This window comes from Coregonus lavaretus, assembly GCF_964263955.1.
Source record: "Coregonus lavaretus genome assembly, chromosome: 16".
NCBI classification, from domain to species: domain Eukaryota; kingdom Metazoa; phylum Chordata; class Actinopteri; order Salmoniformes; family Salmonidae; genus Coregonus; species Coregonus lavaretus.
Window position 1 is genome coordinate 47,547,256 of NC_140003.1, and position 17,136 is coordinate 47,564,391.

The 17,136-nt window shown below is 46.1% G+C and overlaps 1 protein-coding gene across 1 annotated transcript; it reads left to right on the top strand.

Moving 5' to 3' along the window:
* The first annotated feature begins 1,563 nt into the window (after nucleotides 1–1,563).
* On the top strand, nucleotides 1,564–16,053 carry LOC311143986 (indian hedgehog B protein-like). The gene is made up of 3 exons (XM_084179895.1): nucleotides 1,564–2,561; nucleotides 4,977–5,238; nucleotides 14,650–16,053. Exons 1-3 carry the CDS (start codon nucleotides 2,262–2,264, stop codon nucleotides 15,360–15,362), a joined length of 1,275 nt encoding a protein of 424 aa, XP_084036021.1. The 5' UTR covers nucleotides 1,564–2,261; the 3' UTR covers nucleotides 15,363–16,053.
* Nucleotides 16,054–17,136: the final 1,083 nt, after the last annotated feature.

Genomic DNA, 17,136 nt, shown 5'->3' on the forward strand with positions numbered 1-17,136 from the left:
TATTACTATTGGTGGTACAAGGAGCACTGGTTTGGTTTACGTACTATATTGATCCTCTCTCTCCCTCTCTCTCTCTCTCTCTCTCTCTCTCTCTCTCTCTCCCCCTCTCTCTCTCTCTCTCTCTCTCTCTCTCTCTCTCTCTCTCTCTCTCTCTCTCTCTCTCTCTCTCTCTCTCTCTCCAGTCTCTACAGGCTGTCTCTCTCTCTCGCACTGGTTTGGTTTACGAACTAATATTGATCCGCTGGTTTTATTTCCTGTTTCTCAGCAGCTGTATTGATCAGATCAGAGTTGCTACAAGAGCAGTTTACTTAAAGAGTGAAAAGCAGAAGGAAGCACTCTGATATCACACTTACTTTGACCTGATAAGTTGGAATGCACTGTAGGACAACAGCCCTGCATACTGCTAACGGGGTGATACAGATTTTTCTAGTGAGTTCTATCCTGTTCAAAGGCATTTAAATATTTTGCCTTGCACATTCACCCTCTGAATGGCACACATACACAATCCATGTCTCAATTGTCTCAAGTCTTAAACATACTTCTTTAACCTGTCTCCTCCCCTTCATCTACACTGATTGAAGTGGATTTAACAAGTGACATCAACAAGGGATATTAGCTTTACCTGGATTCACCTGGTCAGTCTATGTCATGGAAAGGGCATGTGGTCTTCATGTTTTGTCCACTCATGGCAATGTATGTTAACCCAAGTTATGTCAGTGTCTGTTAACCCAAGTCATGTCAGTGTCTGTTAACCCAAGTCATGTCAGTGTCTGTTAACCTAAGTAATGTCAGTGTCTGTTAACCCAAGTCATGTCAGTGTCTGTTAACCCAAGTCATGTCATTGTCTGTTAACCCAAGTCATGTCAGTGTCTGTTAACCCAAGTCATGTCAGTGTCAGTTAACCAAGTCATGTCATTGTCTGTTACCCAAGTAATGTCAGTGTCTGTTAACCCAAGTCATGTCATTGTCTGTTAACCCAAGTCATGTCAGTGTCAGTTAACCCAAGTCATGTCATTGTCTGTTAACCCAAGTCATGTCAGTGTCAGTTAACCCAAGTCATGTCATTGTCTGTTAACCCAAGTCATGTCAGTGTCTGTTAACCCAAGTCATGTCAGTGTCTGTTAACCCAAGTCATGTCTCTGTCTGTTAACCCAAGTTACGTCAGTGTCTGTTAACCCAAGTCATGTCAGTGTCTGTTAACCCAAGTCATGTTACACATTCAAGCATACAGAATATCTAGGCTACATTATAACACGTATTTTCTGAATTATAGAAAATGAGTAGGCACTATCTATCCCTTACATTGTAGTGCGCTACATAGGCAATAGGGTGCTATTTGGGGCAGAAGGGTGCTATTTGGGCAGAAGATGTCAGCGTGCGCACACTGTAACTACTAACTCCTCCATACCGTAATTTGTCCATTTTCCGCTGCAGCAGAGCAGTCACAGAGTCAGAGCGATGCAAGTTTTAGCGCCTGACGGGCATTCTGAGGTGGCAGGCTAGGGGGGGGGGGGGGGGGGGGGCAGAACCTGTGGTGGTGCCATGGGTGTAGAGGACGGGGCAGTGGCACTACAGTGACCCGATGGGCGGAGTGCAGAGAACGATAGAAGTGCAGGACTGGCAGGGTGCGGTCTCGAGTGGCAACTGATCGCTCGGTTTCCCTCAAATTCCCAATTCAATTGGAAAGGCAAAGCGGAAGCATGCCCCATTGAGAAGAAACCTTTGGAGTCCGGGGACAAACAGACAAGAAGGAGAAACCCCAGAACCATCAGTGTTCCTCCTCGTTGGACATTGACAGCTCTTCAGTGGCAAACCACAGCATCAAGAAGACAATCTGCGACCACTGCTCACTAAAGAAGATCGACTTTGAACCTTTTTGTTTAAATAAACTGACTTTACAACTCCATGCCCATATCTGTTGAGTCCCGACGAGAAGAAAGAAGTTACAGTTATTCGCAGCTTTTGGACAACACCGGACGCGGACGACAGAGACATTGAACCTTTACCCCGCTGTCTTTCCATAAAACGCATTCGGCTAAGTTAATGTATTTTTTGGCTTTTACGGACAGTTGCTGTGCGCACGGATGATGGCGTGGATTAGTCCGATACAATATTAAAGATTCTGGCCCCTACCCCCCATCCCTTACCCCGTGGGGGGAACAAGAAGCATCCAGGGGGAGGGGGTAGCTTGAGACACCACGGCGACCGGTGCCACCTTACCACTCCGCATCGGAGTGCCCGGCCCGGCCGGTCTGGTTGGGATGCGTCTCTCCGTGCTTGTGGGCCTCTTCATCGGGTGCGCCCTGCTTCTCGCACCTGTAACCGAGGGATGTGGGCCGGGGAGGGGATATGGCAAGAGACGTCCGCCGAAGAAGCTCACACCCCTCGCTTATAAGCAGTTCAGTCCAAACGTTGCGGAGAAAACACTGGGCGCCAGTGGCAGACACGAAGGGAAAATAACGAGAAATTCAGACCGCTTCAAAGAGCTTATACCCAACTATAACACTGATATCATATTTAAAGATGAGGAGAATACGGCCGCGGATCGACTTATGACCCAGGTGAGAAGCAGGCATGGGGTTTTAAAACGTCATCTGATGTTTTTAGCCCACTTTGACAGCTGTAGTTTTGAGAGCGTCTGTTTGCACTTTGTTAAATGTTTAAACCGTTACTTCAAACTTTATTGATTTTCAGCGCTTTCATCTGTGTTTTGGTTCAACGGATTTCTGTTGACAGTTGAAAATGAGGCTAGTCTACACGTCAATTCTGTGGGTTATATTGCAACACTGTAACCAACCTCCTTTTAGATGTTTAGCTTGTGCTAACTTGTCTCCTGTTTTAGAGATAAATTAGGCTACGCATGCACGTGGATATCAGCAAAACAAAAGGGAACGAATTTAATGAATTGATAACTGGTTGAATTTTATCGATCATAATATATCCAAATCTATTTCAAACGTTGCTATATAACCCTTCTCAAACATGTCTAATATGTATAATATCTCTAAATGATAGAACTATTTTCAAAGGCTCTTGTTATACATGTTGAGTGGACAGTGAAATGATGCATGGATTATATGTTTGAAAAGCTCGCGGTTTATTTGCAGACTTGTTCATCGAAACCTCTCTGATCTCGTCTAAAAACAAGACCATCGAGAAACACAAGACATAACATGTCAATACTTATCTCTATTTTATTGGGAGGCAAACATACAGGAGCATAGCAAATAATGTGTAAAGAGAATACATGTCTGTAGTCTACATGTCTATGGCACTTTGACCACTTGTGACAACAGCTCAAATCAAATTAAATTGTATTGGTCACATACACATATTTAGCAGATGTTATTGAGGGTGTAGCGTAAAGCTCAGCAGCCTTTATGTGTTTATGATATATAGTCTTTGTATTTAGTTGTTTCCCTGTGAGATTTTCATTAATCGTTTTATTACATTTACGGTATATATTTGATTATATATAATGCTTTTATTTATATAATGTAATTTGTTCTTCCTCTTCTATGTAGTGTTTTCTCAAGTCTTTTATGTTGTATTTAGTTCATATGTATGCATATAGACCTAGTCCAATGCTTCACCTACATGTTTTTGTTCTGTGTAAATGTCTATTTCTATGTTATCAGTTTGTATCTGTGTTTTTCTCTGTCATAACCATCATGTCTGTTTGTTATCAGTTTGTATTTGTGTTTTTCTCTGTCATAACCATCATGTCTGTTTGTTATCAGTTTGTATCTATTTTCTTGTTCTACTGTGGTTCCATTACTACCATTGCCTCTTACTCTAATATCCTATTATGGTAGTCATCCCTCTCTCTCCTTTCTCTCCCCCAGCGTTGTTAGTCATCCCTCTCTCTCCTTTCTCTCCCCCAGCGTTGTTAGTCATCCCTCTCTCTCCTCTCTCTCCCCCAGCGTTGTTAGTCATCCCTCTCTCTCCTCTCTCTCCCCCAGCGTTGTTAGTCATCCCTCTCTCTCCTCTCTCTCCCCCAGCATTGGTAGTCATCCCTCTCTCTCCTCTCTCTCCCCCAGTGTTGTTAGTCATCCCTCTCTCTCCTCTCTCTCCCCCAGCGTTGGTAGTCATCCCTCTCTCTCCTCTCTCTCCCCCAGCGTTGGTAGTCATCCCTCTCTCTCCTCTCTCTCCCCCAGCGTTGGTAGTCATCCCTCTCTCTCCTCTCTCTCCCCCAGCGTTGGTAGTCATCCCTCTCTCTCCTCTCTCTCCCCCAGCGTTGGTAGTCATCCCTCTCTCTCCTCTCTCTCCCTCAGCGTTGTTAGTCATCCCTCTCTCTCCTCTCTCTCCCCCAGCGTTGGTAGTCATCCCTCTCTCTCCTCTCTCTCCCCCAGCGTTGTTAGTCATCCCTCTCTCTCCTCTCTCTCCCCCAGCGTTGGTAGTCATCCCTCTCTCTCCTCTCTCTCCCCCAGCGTTGGTAGTCATCCCTCTCTCTCCTCTCTCTCCCCCAGCGTTGGTAGTCATCCCTCTCTCTCCTCTCTCTCCCCCAGCGTTGGTAGTCATCCCTCTCTCTCCTCTCTCTCCCCCAGCGTTGGTAGTCATCCCTCTCTCTCCTCTCTCTCCCCCAGCGTTGTTAGTCATCCCTCTCTCTCCTCTCTCTCCCCCAGCGTTGGTAGTCATCCCTCTCTCTCCTCTCTCTCCCCCAGCGTTGGTAGTCATCCCTCTCTCTCCTCTCTCTCCCCCAGCGTTGTTAGGCATCCCTCTCTCTCCTCTCTCTCCCCCAGCGTTGGTAGTCATCCCTCTCTCTCCTCTCTCTCCCCCAGCGTTGTTAGTCATCCCTCTCTCTCCTCTCTCTCCCCCAGCGTTGGTAGTCATCCCTCTCTCTCCTCTCTCTCCCCCAGCGTTGGTAGTCATCCCTCTCTCTCCTCTCTCTCCCCCAGCGTTGTTAGTCATCCCTCTCTCTCCTTTCTCTCCCCCAGCGTTGGTAGTCATCCCTCTCTCTCCTCTCTCTCCCCCAGCGTTGTAAAGACAAGCTGAACTCCCTGGCCATCTCTGTGATGAACATGTGGCCTGGGGTGAAGCTGAGAGTGACAGAGGGCTGGGACGAGGACGGACACCACTCAGAGGACTCCCTCCATTATGAGGGACGGGCGGTGGACATCACCACCTCAGACCGGGACAGGAACAAATACGCCATGCTGGCTCGCCTGGCCGTGGAGGCTGGCTTCGACTGGGTCTATTACGAGTCCAAGGCCCACGTGCACTGCAGTGTCAAATCAGGTAGGGCGATGGGATTACAAACACACACACACACACACACACACACACACACACACAGAAAGCAGCCCTGTATCATATAAGTGAGACACCTTGTGTGGCAACATGCAGTACATGTGATTGAAGTCTCAGACCGTGCTGGCTCGTTCAGAGATGGTTTCTGTCTGTTGGGGAGAGACTAGAATTATGCAGGCTAAACGAAGTGATCATGTTGTAACCCTTGGTTGATTGGTTGAGAGGCTGTAGAGCAATCACCACCATTATAGCCTATCAGGGGAGGACAGGAGTCTGCAGGCAATCAATTAGGGGAAGGGCTTAGGTAGGATTTGGACCTTGACCCGGGGTCTGGGGTACTAGGGTTTTACAGTACGCTCTTAGAAAGAAGGGGTTCCAGAAGAGTTATTCTGCCGTCCTCATAGGAGAAGCCTTTTGGGTTCCATGTAGAACCTTCTTTAGAATAACTGAAATTATTTTTCTAATCGTTTCTTTCTGAACAGACCCATAATTCTTTTTAGTTCCGAACCGGCAAAATAAAGTTCTAAACTGTTCTGAACCCCCCAAAAAAGTAACGGTTTACATTGTTCCTTTCTGTTCCTTTTGAAACCTTTTTAACATTTAGCTGGACATGACATTACTTCACCAATCAGCGTGGATAGAGCAGCTTGCTATGGAATGGGCTATAGTTCTTCATATGCGTTGGACAGACAAGTGTAGGGCGCAAGATGCGACTGAAATTTTGCGGGTGAGGAGAGAGCGAGAGAGGGTGGAGGAGGAGGCTTGGCTTGAAGCACTGGGCATCTTATGAAATGCATTATATGGTCCACAGAATTACAGTGCCTTCAGAAAGTATTCACACTCCTTGACTTTTTCCCACATTTTGTTGTGTTACAGCCTGAATTTAAAATGGATTAAATGTAGATGGTTTTTGTGACTGGCCTACACACAATACCCCATAATGTCAAAGTGGAGTTATGATTATAGCTAATTTTACAAATTAATTAAGTATTCAAATTCAACCTCTTTGTTATGGAAAGCCTAAATACGTTCAGGAATAAAAATGTGCTTAACAAGTCACATAATAAGTTGCATGGACTCACTCTGTGCGCAGTAATAGTGTTTAACATCTCTGTACCCCACACATACAATTATTTGTATTGTCCCTCAGTCGAGCACTGAATTTCAAACACAGATTCAACCATAAAGACATGGAAGGTTTTCCAATGCCTCTCAAAGAAGGGCACCCATTGGTAGATGGGTAAAATAAAAATAAAAGCAGACAATCAATATCCCTTTGAGCTAGGTGAAGTTATTAATTACACTTTGGATGGTGTATCAATATGCTCAGTCACTACAAAGATGCAGGCGTCCTTCCTAACTCAGTTGCCGGAGAGGAAGGAAACCGCTCAGGGATTTCACCATTAGGCCAATGGTGAGTTTAAAACAGTTACAGAGTTTAATGGCTTTGATAGGAGAAAACTGAGGATGGATCAACAACATTGTAGTTACTCCACAATACTAACCTAAATGACAGAGTGAAAAGAAGGAAGTAGAGCATAAAAAAGATTCCAAAACATGCTTCCTGTTTGCAACAAGGCAAAGTAATATTGCAAAACATTTGGCAAAGCAATTCACTTTTTGTCCTGAATACAAAGTGTTATGTTTGAGGCAAATCCAATACAACACATTACTGAGTACCACTATCAATATTTTCAAACATAGTGGTGGCTGCATCATGTTACGGGTATTGCTTGTAATCGTTAAGGACTAGGGGAGTTTTTCAGGATAAAAAAAGAAACGGAATGGAGCTAAGCACAGGCAAAATCCTAGAGGAAAACCTGGTTCAGTCTGCTTTCCACCAGACACTGGTAGATGAATTCACCTTTCAGCAGGACAATAACCTAAAACACAAGGCCAAATCTACACTGGAGTTGGCAGAGTTACAATTTTGACTTAAATCAACATGAAAATCTATGGCCTGAAAGTAGTTGTCTAGCAATGATAGACAGCCAATTGGACAGAGCTTGAAGAATTTTGAAAAGACTAATGGGCAAATATTGCACAACTCAGATGTGGAAAGCTCTTAGAGACTTACCCAGAAAGACTCACAGCTGTAATTGCTGCCAAAGGTGCTGATACAAAGTATTGACTCAGGGTTGTAAATACTTATGTAAATGAGATATTTCTGTATTTCATTTTCAATACATTTGCTAACATTTCTAAACATGTTTTCTTTCACTTTGTCAGTATGGGATATTGTGTGTAGATGGGTGAGAGAAAAACAATCTATTTAATCCATTTTTAATTCCGGCTGTAACACAACAAAATGTGGAATAAGTCAAGGGGTATGAATACTTTCTAAAGGCACTGTATGCCTACAGAGGAGTGTCTTCTATGAAGGAACTTTGAATATCTTTGAACTTCCTGGTTTAATGTTGGACCAGAGCTAACAAGCTTGTGTGTGCAGAGCGGCACCAGAATTAAAATAAAAACATGTCTTACCTTTTTGTAGTTAATAAATCCAATGTTTAACATGATAGCTGTAGTATCCTTAACTAATAATGAAAAAGTGAATCCATTCTTCTCTAATTTTCTGAATCACGCTTGTAACGTCAGTAGGTAGCTTTAGAAGGCGAGGGGGAGGGGCCTACAAACACACACTGGCACAGATTTCCAGCTTGCGTTTTTTTTTGGGGGGGGGGGACTGGAAATAAATTCCCAGAATGTTATTAACCGGTTCCCATGCTTTTAAAATAATGGTTCTGTTCCGGAACAGTATAGATCACTTTCGTTCCCGGTTCTGATTCTGTGCCTAGAAAAAATTTAGTGGGCACAGCAGAAGAACCTTTTAACTCCTTACACTGGTGGAAATTGGCCTGTATGGATAGGACCCAATGTAAATGTTTCTAACAGAATAACTATAAAAAGCAAATGCATGACCATGGTAGCAATTAAAAGAGAACAGTTTGGAGATTACTGGGAAATTATCAGACCAAAGGTGAGGACACAACAGTTCACCTGACACAAGACTGAATCCAAACATTACACTGTTGATTTGATATGCATTTTACATTTACTGTACTTTTCACAGCATTTGTTGATAACGAAATCTGAAAATACTCTGGATATATTCAGTAACATAACTTGTATTTTTTGTTTGGAACACAGCCCTGCGTCCCCACCATCCCACAATTACTGTTGTTTACGCAATCCAAAAACATTCCATTATAAATCGCGATCTGGGGCAGGGGGGCATCATTTGAAAGCTTATTCTACTATTTCCAACACGGCCAGCTAAGTTTTGATCAAATACGATCTTACATTTACATTTACATTGAAGTCATTTAGCAGACGCTCTCATCCAGAGCGATTTACAAATTGGACACGGTACAAATCTTACCGTGTTAGGCTTTCAAAAGGCGCTTCAGACAAACAGTTCGTAATTTTGATGCACATAGAATGGAGTCATGAGTGCATTTAAGTGTGTGTTCCGAGACTAGTTTTCTTCAAAAATACGACAAACATTCTGCTCAGGACAACCCAGGGTATAACACATGTCATCTTGTAACTGTGGATCAAACATAGGCTCATTCTGTTCAGGACAACCCAGGGTATAACACCGAAGCACAGTTCCCGCTCAGCCCAGTCAAAGCTATTCGCTGCTCTGGCACCCCAATGGTGGAACAAGCTCCCCCCACGACGCCAGGACAGCGGAGTCACTCACCACCTTCCCGGAGACACTTGAAACCCCACCTCTTTAAGAAATACCTGGGATAGTATAAAAGTAATCCCCCCCTTACCCCCCCCCCCCCCCCCCAAAAAAAAATATAAATAAATAAATAAATAATAATAATAATAAAAAATAATAAACATATTGTAAAGTGGTTGTCCCACTGGCTATCATAGGGTGAATGCACCAATTTGTAAGTCGCTCTGGATAAGAGCGTCTGCTAAATGACGTAGATGTAAATGTGACATAACATATAATTAAGTGATAATGCCCGAGAACCGGTGTTTGTTGGATATGTTGGTACGGGTGTAGCAATATATCCAAGTCCAAACCGTGCCAATATATCCTCCAAACACCGGCTTCGAGGGCATTATCACTTTTATACAACGGGTTACCAACATATTCAAATAATGATTGACATATTTTCATTAAAAAACGTTTATTTTGATTAATTAATTAATACTATTTCATCCTTACACAAGATATAGTCCCGACACAAATCTAGGGTTGCTAGAGACACGGCCCAGTCGTTCAGTCTTTTTGTTCTGTATCTATGGACGCGACCCAGTCGACCCAATGTTCCATTGCCATACTGGCTGGCAATGATCTTATCCCTTGCTTGCTAGCTAGCCAACTATGGCTAACTTTAAAGTCACATCAAAAAGTGCAGCCAGAATAACAGCAAAGTAGCCCGCATTTGCATTTGTTTAAGCTGTTTTCTAGTGACATTTATTTGGACATCCACAACAATGAGCTCACTCGTCAGGACACTGTTGTTCAGAGGAGCTAGCCAACAACACAGCTACAGTAACACAATCACTTCAACCTGAAGCTGGAAAGACTGCAAATTAGCTGTGTTTCGTTTGACCTTTTTTCAATTAACGTTTTTTTGTATACAGTGAGGGAAAAAAGTATTTGATCCCCTGCTGATTTTGTACGTTTGCCCACTGACAAAGACATGATCAGTCTATAATTTTAATGGTAGGTTTATTTGAACAGTGATAGACAGAATAACAACAAAAAAATCCAGAATCCAGAAAAACACATGTCAAAAATGTTATAAATTGATTTGCATTTTAATGAGGGAAATAAGTATTTGACCACCTCTCAATCAGAAAGATTTCTGGCTCCCACGTGTCTTTTATACAGGTAACGAGCTGAGATTAGGAGCACACTCTTAAAGGGAGTGCTCCCAATCTCAGCTTGTTACCTGTACAAAAGACACCTGCCCACAGAAGCAATCAATCAATCAGATTCCAAACTCTCCACCATGGCCAAGACCAAAGAGCTCTCCAGGGATGTCAGGGACAAGATTGTAGACCTACACAAGAATGGAATGGGCTACAAGACCATCGCCAAGCAGCTTGGTGAGAAGGGGACAACAGTTGGTGCGATTATTTGCAAATGGAGAAACCCACAATAACTGTCAATCTCCCTCGGCCTGGGGCTCCATGCAAGATCTCACCTCGTGGAGTTGCAATGATCATGAGAATGGTGAGGAATCAGCCCAGAACTACACGGGAGGATCTTGTCAATGATCTCAAGGCAGCTGGGACCGTAGTCACCAAGAAAACAATTGGTAACACACTACGCCGTGAAGGACTGAAAGCACATATACAGGCCCGTCTGAAGTTTGCCAATGAACATCTGAGTGATTCAGAGGAGAACTGGGTGAAAATGTTGTGGTCAGATGAGACCAAAATGGAGCTCTTTTGCATCAACTCAACGTATTTGGAGAAAGAGGAATGCTGCCTATGACCCTAAGAACACCATCCCCACCGTCAAACATGGAGGTGGAAACATTATGCTTTGGGGGTGTTTTTCTGCTAAGGGGACAGGACAAATTCACCGCATCAAAGGGACGATGGACGGGGCCATGTACTGTCAAATATTGGGTGAGAACCTCCTTCCCTCAGCCAGGGCATTGAAAATGGGTCGTGGATGGGTATTCCAGCATGACAATGACCCAAAACACATGGCCAAGGCAACAAAGGAGTGGCTCAAGAAGAAGCACATTAAGGTCCTGGAGTGGCCTAGCCAGTCTCCAGACCTTAATCCCATAGAAAATCTGTGGAGGGAGCTGAAGGTTCGAGTTGCCAAACGTCAGCCTCGAAACCTTAATGACTTGGAGAAGATCTGCGAAGAGGAGTGGGACAAAATCCCTCCTGAGATGTGTGCAAACCTGGTGGCCAACTACAAGAAACATCTGACCTCTGTGATTGCCAACAAGGGTTTTGCCACCAAGTACTAAGTCATGTTTTGCAGAGGGGTCAAATACTTATTTCCCTCATTAAAAATGCAAATCAATTAATAACATTTTTGACATGCGTTTTTTTCTGGATTTTTTTGTTGTTATTCTGTCTCTCACTGTTCAAATAAACCTACCATTAAAATTATAGACTGATCATGTCTTTGTCAGTGGGAAAACGTATAAAATCAGCAGGGGATCAAATACTTTTTTCCCTCACTGTTTATCCATAAAAATTATGCCAGCTGATTCATGATTTCGACTGACTGAGAAACGCTGCCATCTTGTCTGTCTCGTCCCGACTCCCGACACGTTCATTACTATGGGACAGCTGGAGATCGAATTAGAATAATGAAACAATGTTGCAAATGTCGGAGAGACAGACAGCAAGGTGTATACAAATCTCCGCTGTTGAAAACTAAATGTTAGTCTAAAAGAAATGTGAGAGAATGTCTAGATGCTTTCTATAGTGGAGATCAAGTTTATAAATTGCCTGGCTGGGCTGATGAGACAGTGGATTGCGCAGTCAGAGGGAACAGAGTAAACAGGCATTTTAACGTCATAGATGTAGCCGGTGGCAACTTGTGGAATAGACACCGGCTGGAATGCGGTTTTAACCAATCAGCATTCAGAATTAGACCCACCCGTTGTATAACACGTCATCCTTGTAACTGCGGATCAAACCTAGTGATCATAAACATTGATACTGTAAATGACATGAGTTTTATCATATGGAAATGTCAAGTGCCCATTTGGACTCATGAGTGTGTGGTTTGCTCGTACGACATCAAAGCAGTATTTATTATCCTCAACGTCTCATCTTTCAGAACAAAGTCTCATCTTCAGACTCCTCTCAAATTAAAGCATTCCCCTCACCCAGACAACAAAAAAATTGCTCCAAAGTTTCCCAGATAGCGGGAGGGAAGGAGGCGTCTTGTCACACGCGGTGCTCAACTTTAGAACAGCTGTCAGCGTAGTCTGCAGATGATCTGTAGAGGATCACAGATGATACACCCAAATCAGGATTTTCTCTGAGATGATGATTGAGACGTGTACACTACTCTCTAAGTATTGTGTTGTCTGTGTGGATTGTCTTGTTTTCACAAAAGCTCTTAAGTTTGAACTGGAGTAGTTGTCTGTAGCAGTTTAGGGATATGTTAGTGGAGGGAGAGGCCCCACCCTAAGAGTCATGGACAGTTAACTGATTAACTTACTCCTTTTGTTTCCCTGTTGTGTTTTCTCTCAGTCCCCCTTGTCCCCCTGGTCTCCCTGGTCTCCCTGGTCTCCCTGGTCCCCCTGGTCCCCCTGGTCTCCCTGGTCTCCCTGGTCCCCCTTGTCCCCCTGGTCTCCCTGGTCTCCCTGGTCTCCCTGGTCCCCCTGTTCTCCCTGTTCTCCCTGTTCTCCCTGGTCCCCCTGTTCTCCCTGTTCTCCCTGGTCTCCCTGTTCTCCCTGTTCTCCCTGTTCTCCCTGGTCTCCCTGGTCCCCCTGTTCTCCCTGGTCTCCCTGGTCTCCCTGGGTCTCCCTGGTCTCCCTGGTCCCCCTGTTCTCCCTGGTCTCCCTAGGTTTCCCTGGTCTCCCTGGTCTCCCTGTTCTCCCTGGTCTCCCTAGGTCTCCCTGGTCTCCCTGGTCCCCCTGGTCTCCCTGGTCTCCCTGGTCTCCCTAGGTCTCCCTGGTCTCCCTGGTCCCCCTGTTCTCCCTGGTCTCCCTAGGTTTCCCTGGTCTCCCTGGTCTCCCTGTTCTCCCTGGTCTCCCTAGGTCTCCCTGGTCTCCCTAGGTCTCCCTGGTCCCCCTGGTCTCCCTAGGTCTCCCTGTTCTCCCTGGTCTCCCTGGTCCCCCTGGTCTCCCTAGGTCTCCCTGGTCCCCCTGGTCTCCCTAGGTCTCCCTGTTCTCCCTGGTCTCCCTGTTCTCCCTGGTCTCCCTGGTCTCCCTGGTCTCCCTGGTCTCCCTAGGTCTCCCTGTTCTCCCTGGTCTCCCTAGGTCTCCCTGGTCCCCCTGGTCTCCCTAGGTCTCCCTGTTCTCCCTGGTCTCCCTGTTCTCCCTGGTCTCCCTAGGTCTCCCTGGTCTCCCTAGGTCTCCCTGGTCCCCCTGGTCTCCCTAGGTCTCCCTGTTCTCCCTGGTCTCCCTAGGTCTCCCTGTTCTCCCTGGTCTCCCTGGTCCCCCTGTTCTCCCTGGTCTCCCTAGGTTTCCCTGGTCTCCCTGGTCTCCCTGTTCTCCCTGGTCTCCCTAGGTCTCCCTGGTCTCCCTAGGTCTCCCTGTTCTCCCTGTTCTCCCTGGTCTCCCTGGTCACCTTTCTCAGATCTCTAATCTCATCAGTCTTATCACTTGGCTTTGGTACTTACCCTTCACAAATATTTGTATTTGGTCCCACTGGAGAGTTGAGACTGCCATTCCAGTGCCTTAGGCTTCATCCCAAATAGTATCCTATCCCTTCATCCCTACATAGTGCACTACTTTAGACCCTGCTCTGTGTAGGGAATAGGGTGCCATTTGGAATGACGCCTTTACCTGTCTCACACTGGGACTTCTAATTCATTCCAGTGGAAGTGGAGTTTAGTCATTGGGTCACTCGTTAGCTGCTAATGCATTTCCCCTGAATGTTGAGCAAAGTTGAGTTGAAAAGGAGAGATAGGTAAGTGTGAGGAATGGCTTTTTAAATGTTTACCATCACACAAACACACAGCCCGTCTCTGGCTGCCAATGTTTCAGTGGAAGGTTGTTTGTGAGGAGTATGTGTTTAAATGAAGAGTGTGTGTGTGGGTGTGAGTGGGTGGGTGTGTGTGGGTGTGAGTGGGTGGGTGGGTGTGGGTGTGAGTGGGTGGGTGGGTGGGTGTGGGTGTGGGTGTGGGTGTGAGTGGGTGGGTGGGTGGGTGGGTGTGGGTGTGAGTGGGTGGGTGTGTGTGGGTGTGAGTGGGTGGGTGTGGGTGGGTGGGTGGGTGTGGGTGGGTGGGTGGTTGGGTGTGGGTGTGAGTGGGTGGGTGTGGGTGGGTGGGTGGGTGTGGGTGTGGGTGTGTGTGGGTGGGTGGGTGTGGGTGTGTGTGGGTGGGTGTGGGTGTGTGTGGGTGGGTGTGGGTGGGTGTGGGTGGGTGTGGGTGGGTGCATGTGTACTTGCTTGTGTGCAACAGTGTGTGCGCGCGTGTGTATCGACAGAGAACCTTCAAGTCTTCAAAAGCTGTAATGTTGACCTCAATCGAAAGGTCTTGGTGTTTCCTTAAACGCTGAACACAAAACTATCATGGAATGTATGTGTTGGGCCTTTGAAACGTGGGATTTGAACTAGGTATCATAGACCAGACCACTGACCTACTGAGAGAACCTCTTTACGTCATCCACCTTCATATCAGCTATTGTGTTCCAAAGTCTACAGTTCTTAACAGAGCCCTCAATAAGACCCTATCTCTTCTCTCTCTCCCCCCCCCCCACACTCCTTTCCCTCTCTCAGAGCACTCCGTAGCAGCTAAGACCGGGGGTTGTTTCCCGGGTCGTTCTCTGGTCACCCTGGAGGATGGGAGCAGAAGGGCGGTGCAGTACCTCCGGCCAGGTGACCGGGTCCTGGCCTCCCCAGGGGCTGACGGCAGGGGGAGCGCAGGAGAGCTCGTCTACAGTGAGTTCCTCACCTTTCTGGACCACGAGCCTGCAGCGAGGAAACAGTTCTACGTGTTGGGAACAGAGACGGGAGCAAACCTGACCCTCACCGCGGCTCATCTTGTGTTTGTGACCGAGAGGAACTGTTCAGTGGGGGAATCGTTCAACGGGGCTGTCATGCGGACTATGTACGCCAGCGACGTACGGCCAGGGCAGTGTGTGCTGACTGCAGGTGGAGCAGGGGGAGACAAGGGACCACAGGCCCACCTCTCCCCAGTCGCCTGGGTCCATATCCAGGTGGACACCGGGGCCTTCGCCCCCCTGACAGGCCACGGCTCACTGGTGGTGGACGGTGTCTTAGCCTCGTGCTACGCTGCTGTGGACCAGCACCACCTAGCCCACTGGGCCTTTGGTCCCCTCCGCATGCTGTACAGCTGGACTGGGCTTGGGACTATGAAGGGAGATGGACTACACTGGTACTCACGGGTCCTGCATTGGATAGGAACGCTCCTACTGGACCCTGGACACTTCCACCCCTGGGGGATGGTCACGCATGATGTGGAGAGATAGAGAGAGAGAACAGAGAGACTGGGTAGAGAAGAGAGAGAACAGAGAGACAGGTTAGAGAACAGAGAGACAGCTTAGAGAACAGAGAGACAGGGTAGAGAACAGAGAGACAGGGTAGAGAACAGAGAGACAGGTTAGAGAACAGAGAGACAGGGTAGAGATCAGAGAGACAGGGTAGAGAACAGAGAGACAGGGTAGAGAACAGAGAGACAGGGTAGAGAACAGAGAGACAGGGTAGAGAACAGAGAGACAGGGTAGAGAACAGAGAGACAGGGTAGAGAACAGAGAGACATGGTAGATATCAGAGAGACAGGGTAGAGAACAGAGAGACAGGGTAGAGAACAGAGAGACAGGGTAGAGAACAGAGAGACAGGGTAGAGAACAGAGAGACAGGGTAGAGATCAGAGAGACAGGTTAGAGAACAGAGAGAACAGAGAGACAGGGTAGAGAACAGAGAGACAGGGTAGAGAACAGAGAGACAGGGTAGAGAACAGAGAGACAGGGTAGAGAACAGAGAGACAGGGTAGAGAACAGAGAGACAGGTTAGAGAACAGAGAGACAGGGTAGAGAACAGAGAGACAGGGTAGAGAACAGAGAGACAGGGTAGAGAACAGAGAGACAGGGTAGAGAACAGAGAGACAGGGTAGAGAACAGAGAGACAGGGTAGAGAACAGAGAGACAGGGTAAAGAAACAGAGAGACAGGGTAGAGAACAGAGAGACAGGGTAGAGAACAGAGAGACAGGGTAGAGATCAGAGAGACAGGGTAGAGAACAGAGAGACAGGGTAGAGATCAGAGAGACAGGGTAGAGAACAGAGAGACAGGGTAGAGATCAGAGAGACAGGGTAGAGATCAGAGAGTACAAGTCTGTGTATAAAAAATTGTAATAGAAATCTCTGGAACCACATAACAGATTACTGTAGCAGCATCCTGACGCCTTTCAGAGAGACTTGTGCATTACAGTCCAGGGAGAAACATTAGCCTCAATAGTTGAGGCCATTCTGACCATATGCCTTCCTTTTCTCAGGACCTAGACACGCAACACTGGAATATGAACACACACATACACACACATTACACACACACATACACACACTGCATACACACACACACACACACACTGCATACACACACATACACACACACATACACACTGCATACACACACACATACACACACTGCACACAAACATGAGGCAAACAGGAATAGACAGTGCCTTATTATGAAAGCAGTCACACTCAGGTAAGAGCATGGGGAGAGGGGGGAGGTCTTCAGGAGCATTCCAGGAGCATTCCAGGAGCATTCCAGGAGTTCTGTGTTCTAATCAAAACTTCACTAAAAGGGTTCATGATTTTCATGAGGAATAGATGTTTACCTGGCTAGCACAGTACATATTGGTCTGTACAGGTGTTTGAAAGCTCATGTCTGTCAGTAAGTCTGTATTGTTCTGTCTATGTCTAGCAATCTGTCCAGGTTTATCTGTAGTCATGTCTTCATGTGTTCGTTTGGCCTAACTTTTTTGTTTCACAGTTAAATTGTGGATTAATATTATCTACATGAAAGGCATTGTTTTCTTTGTGCTGAAATATGTAATGAGAAACTATTTAAATATCTATTTTTTAAATTACTGAAATGCATTTTCACAATTCTTTACTTTTTTTTACATTTTAGTCATTTAGCAGACGCTCTTATCCAGAGCGACTTACAGTTAGTGAGTGCACACATTATTTTATTTTATTTTTCATACTGGCCCCCCGCGGGAATCAAACCATGCTCTA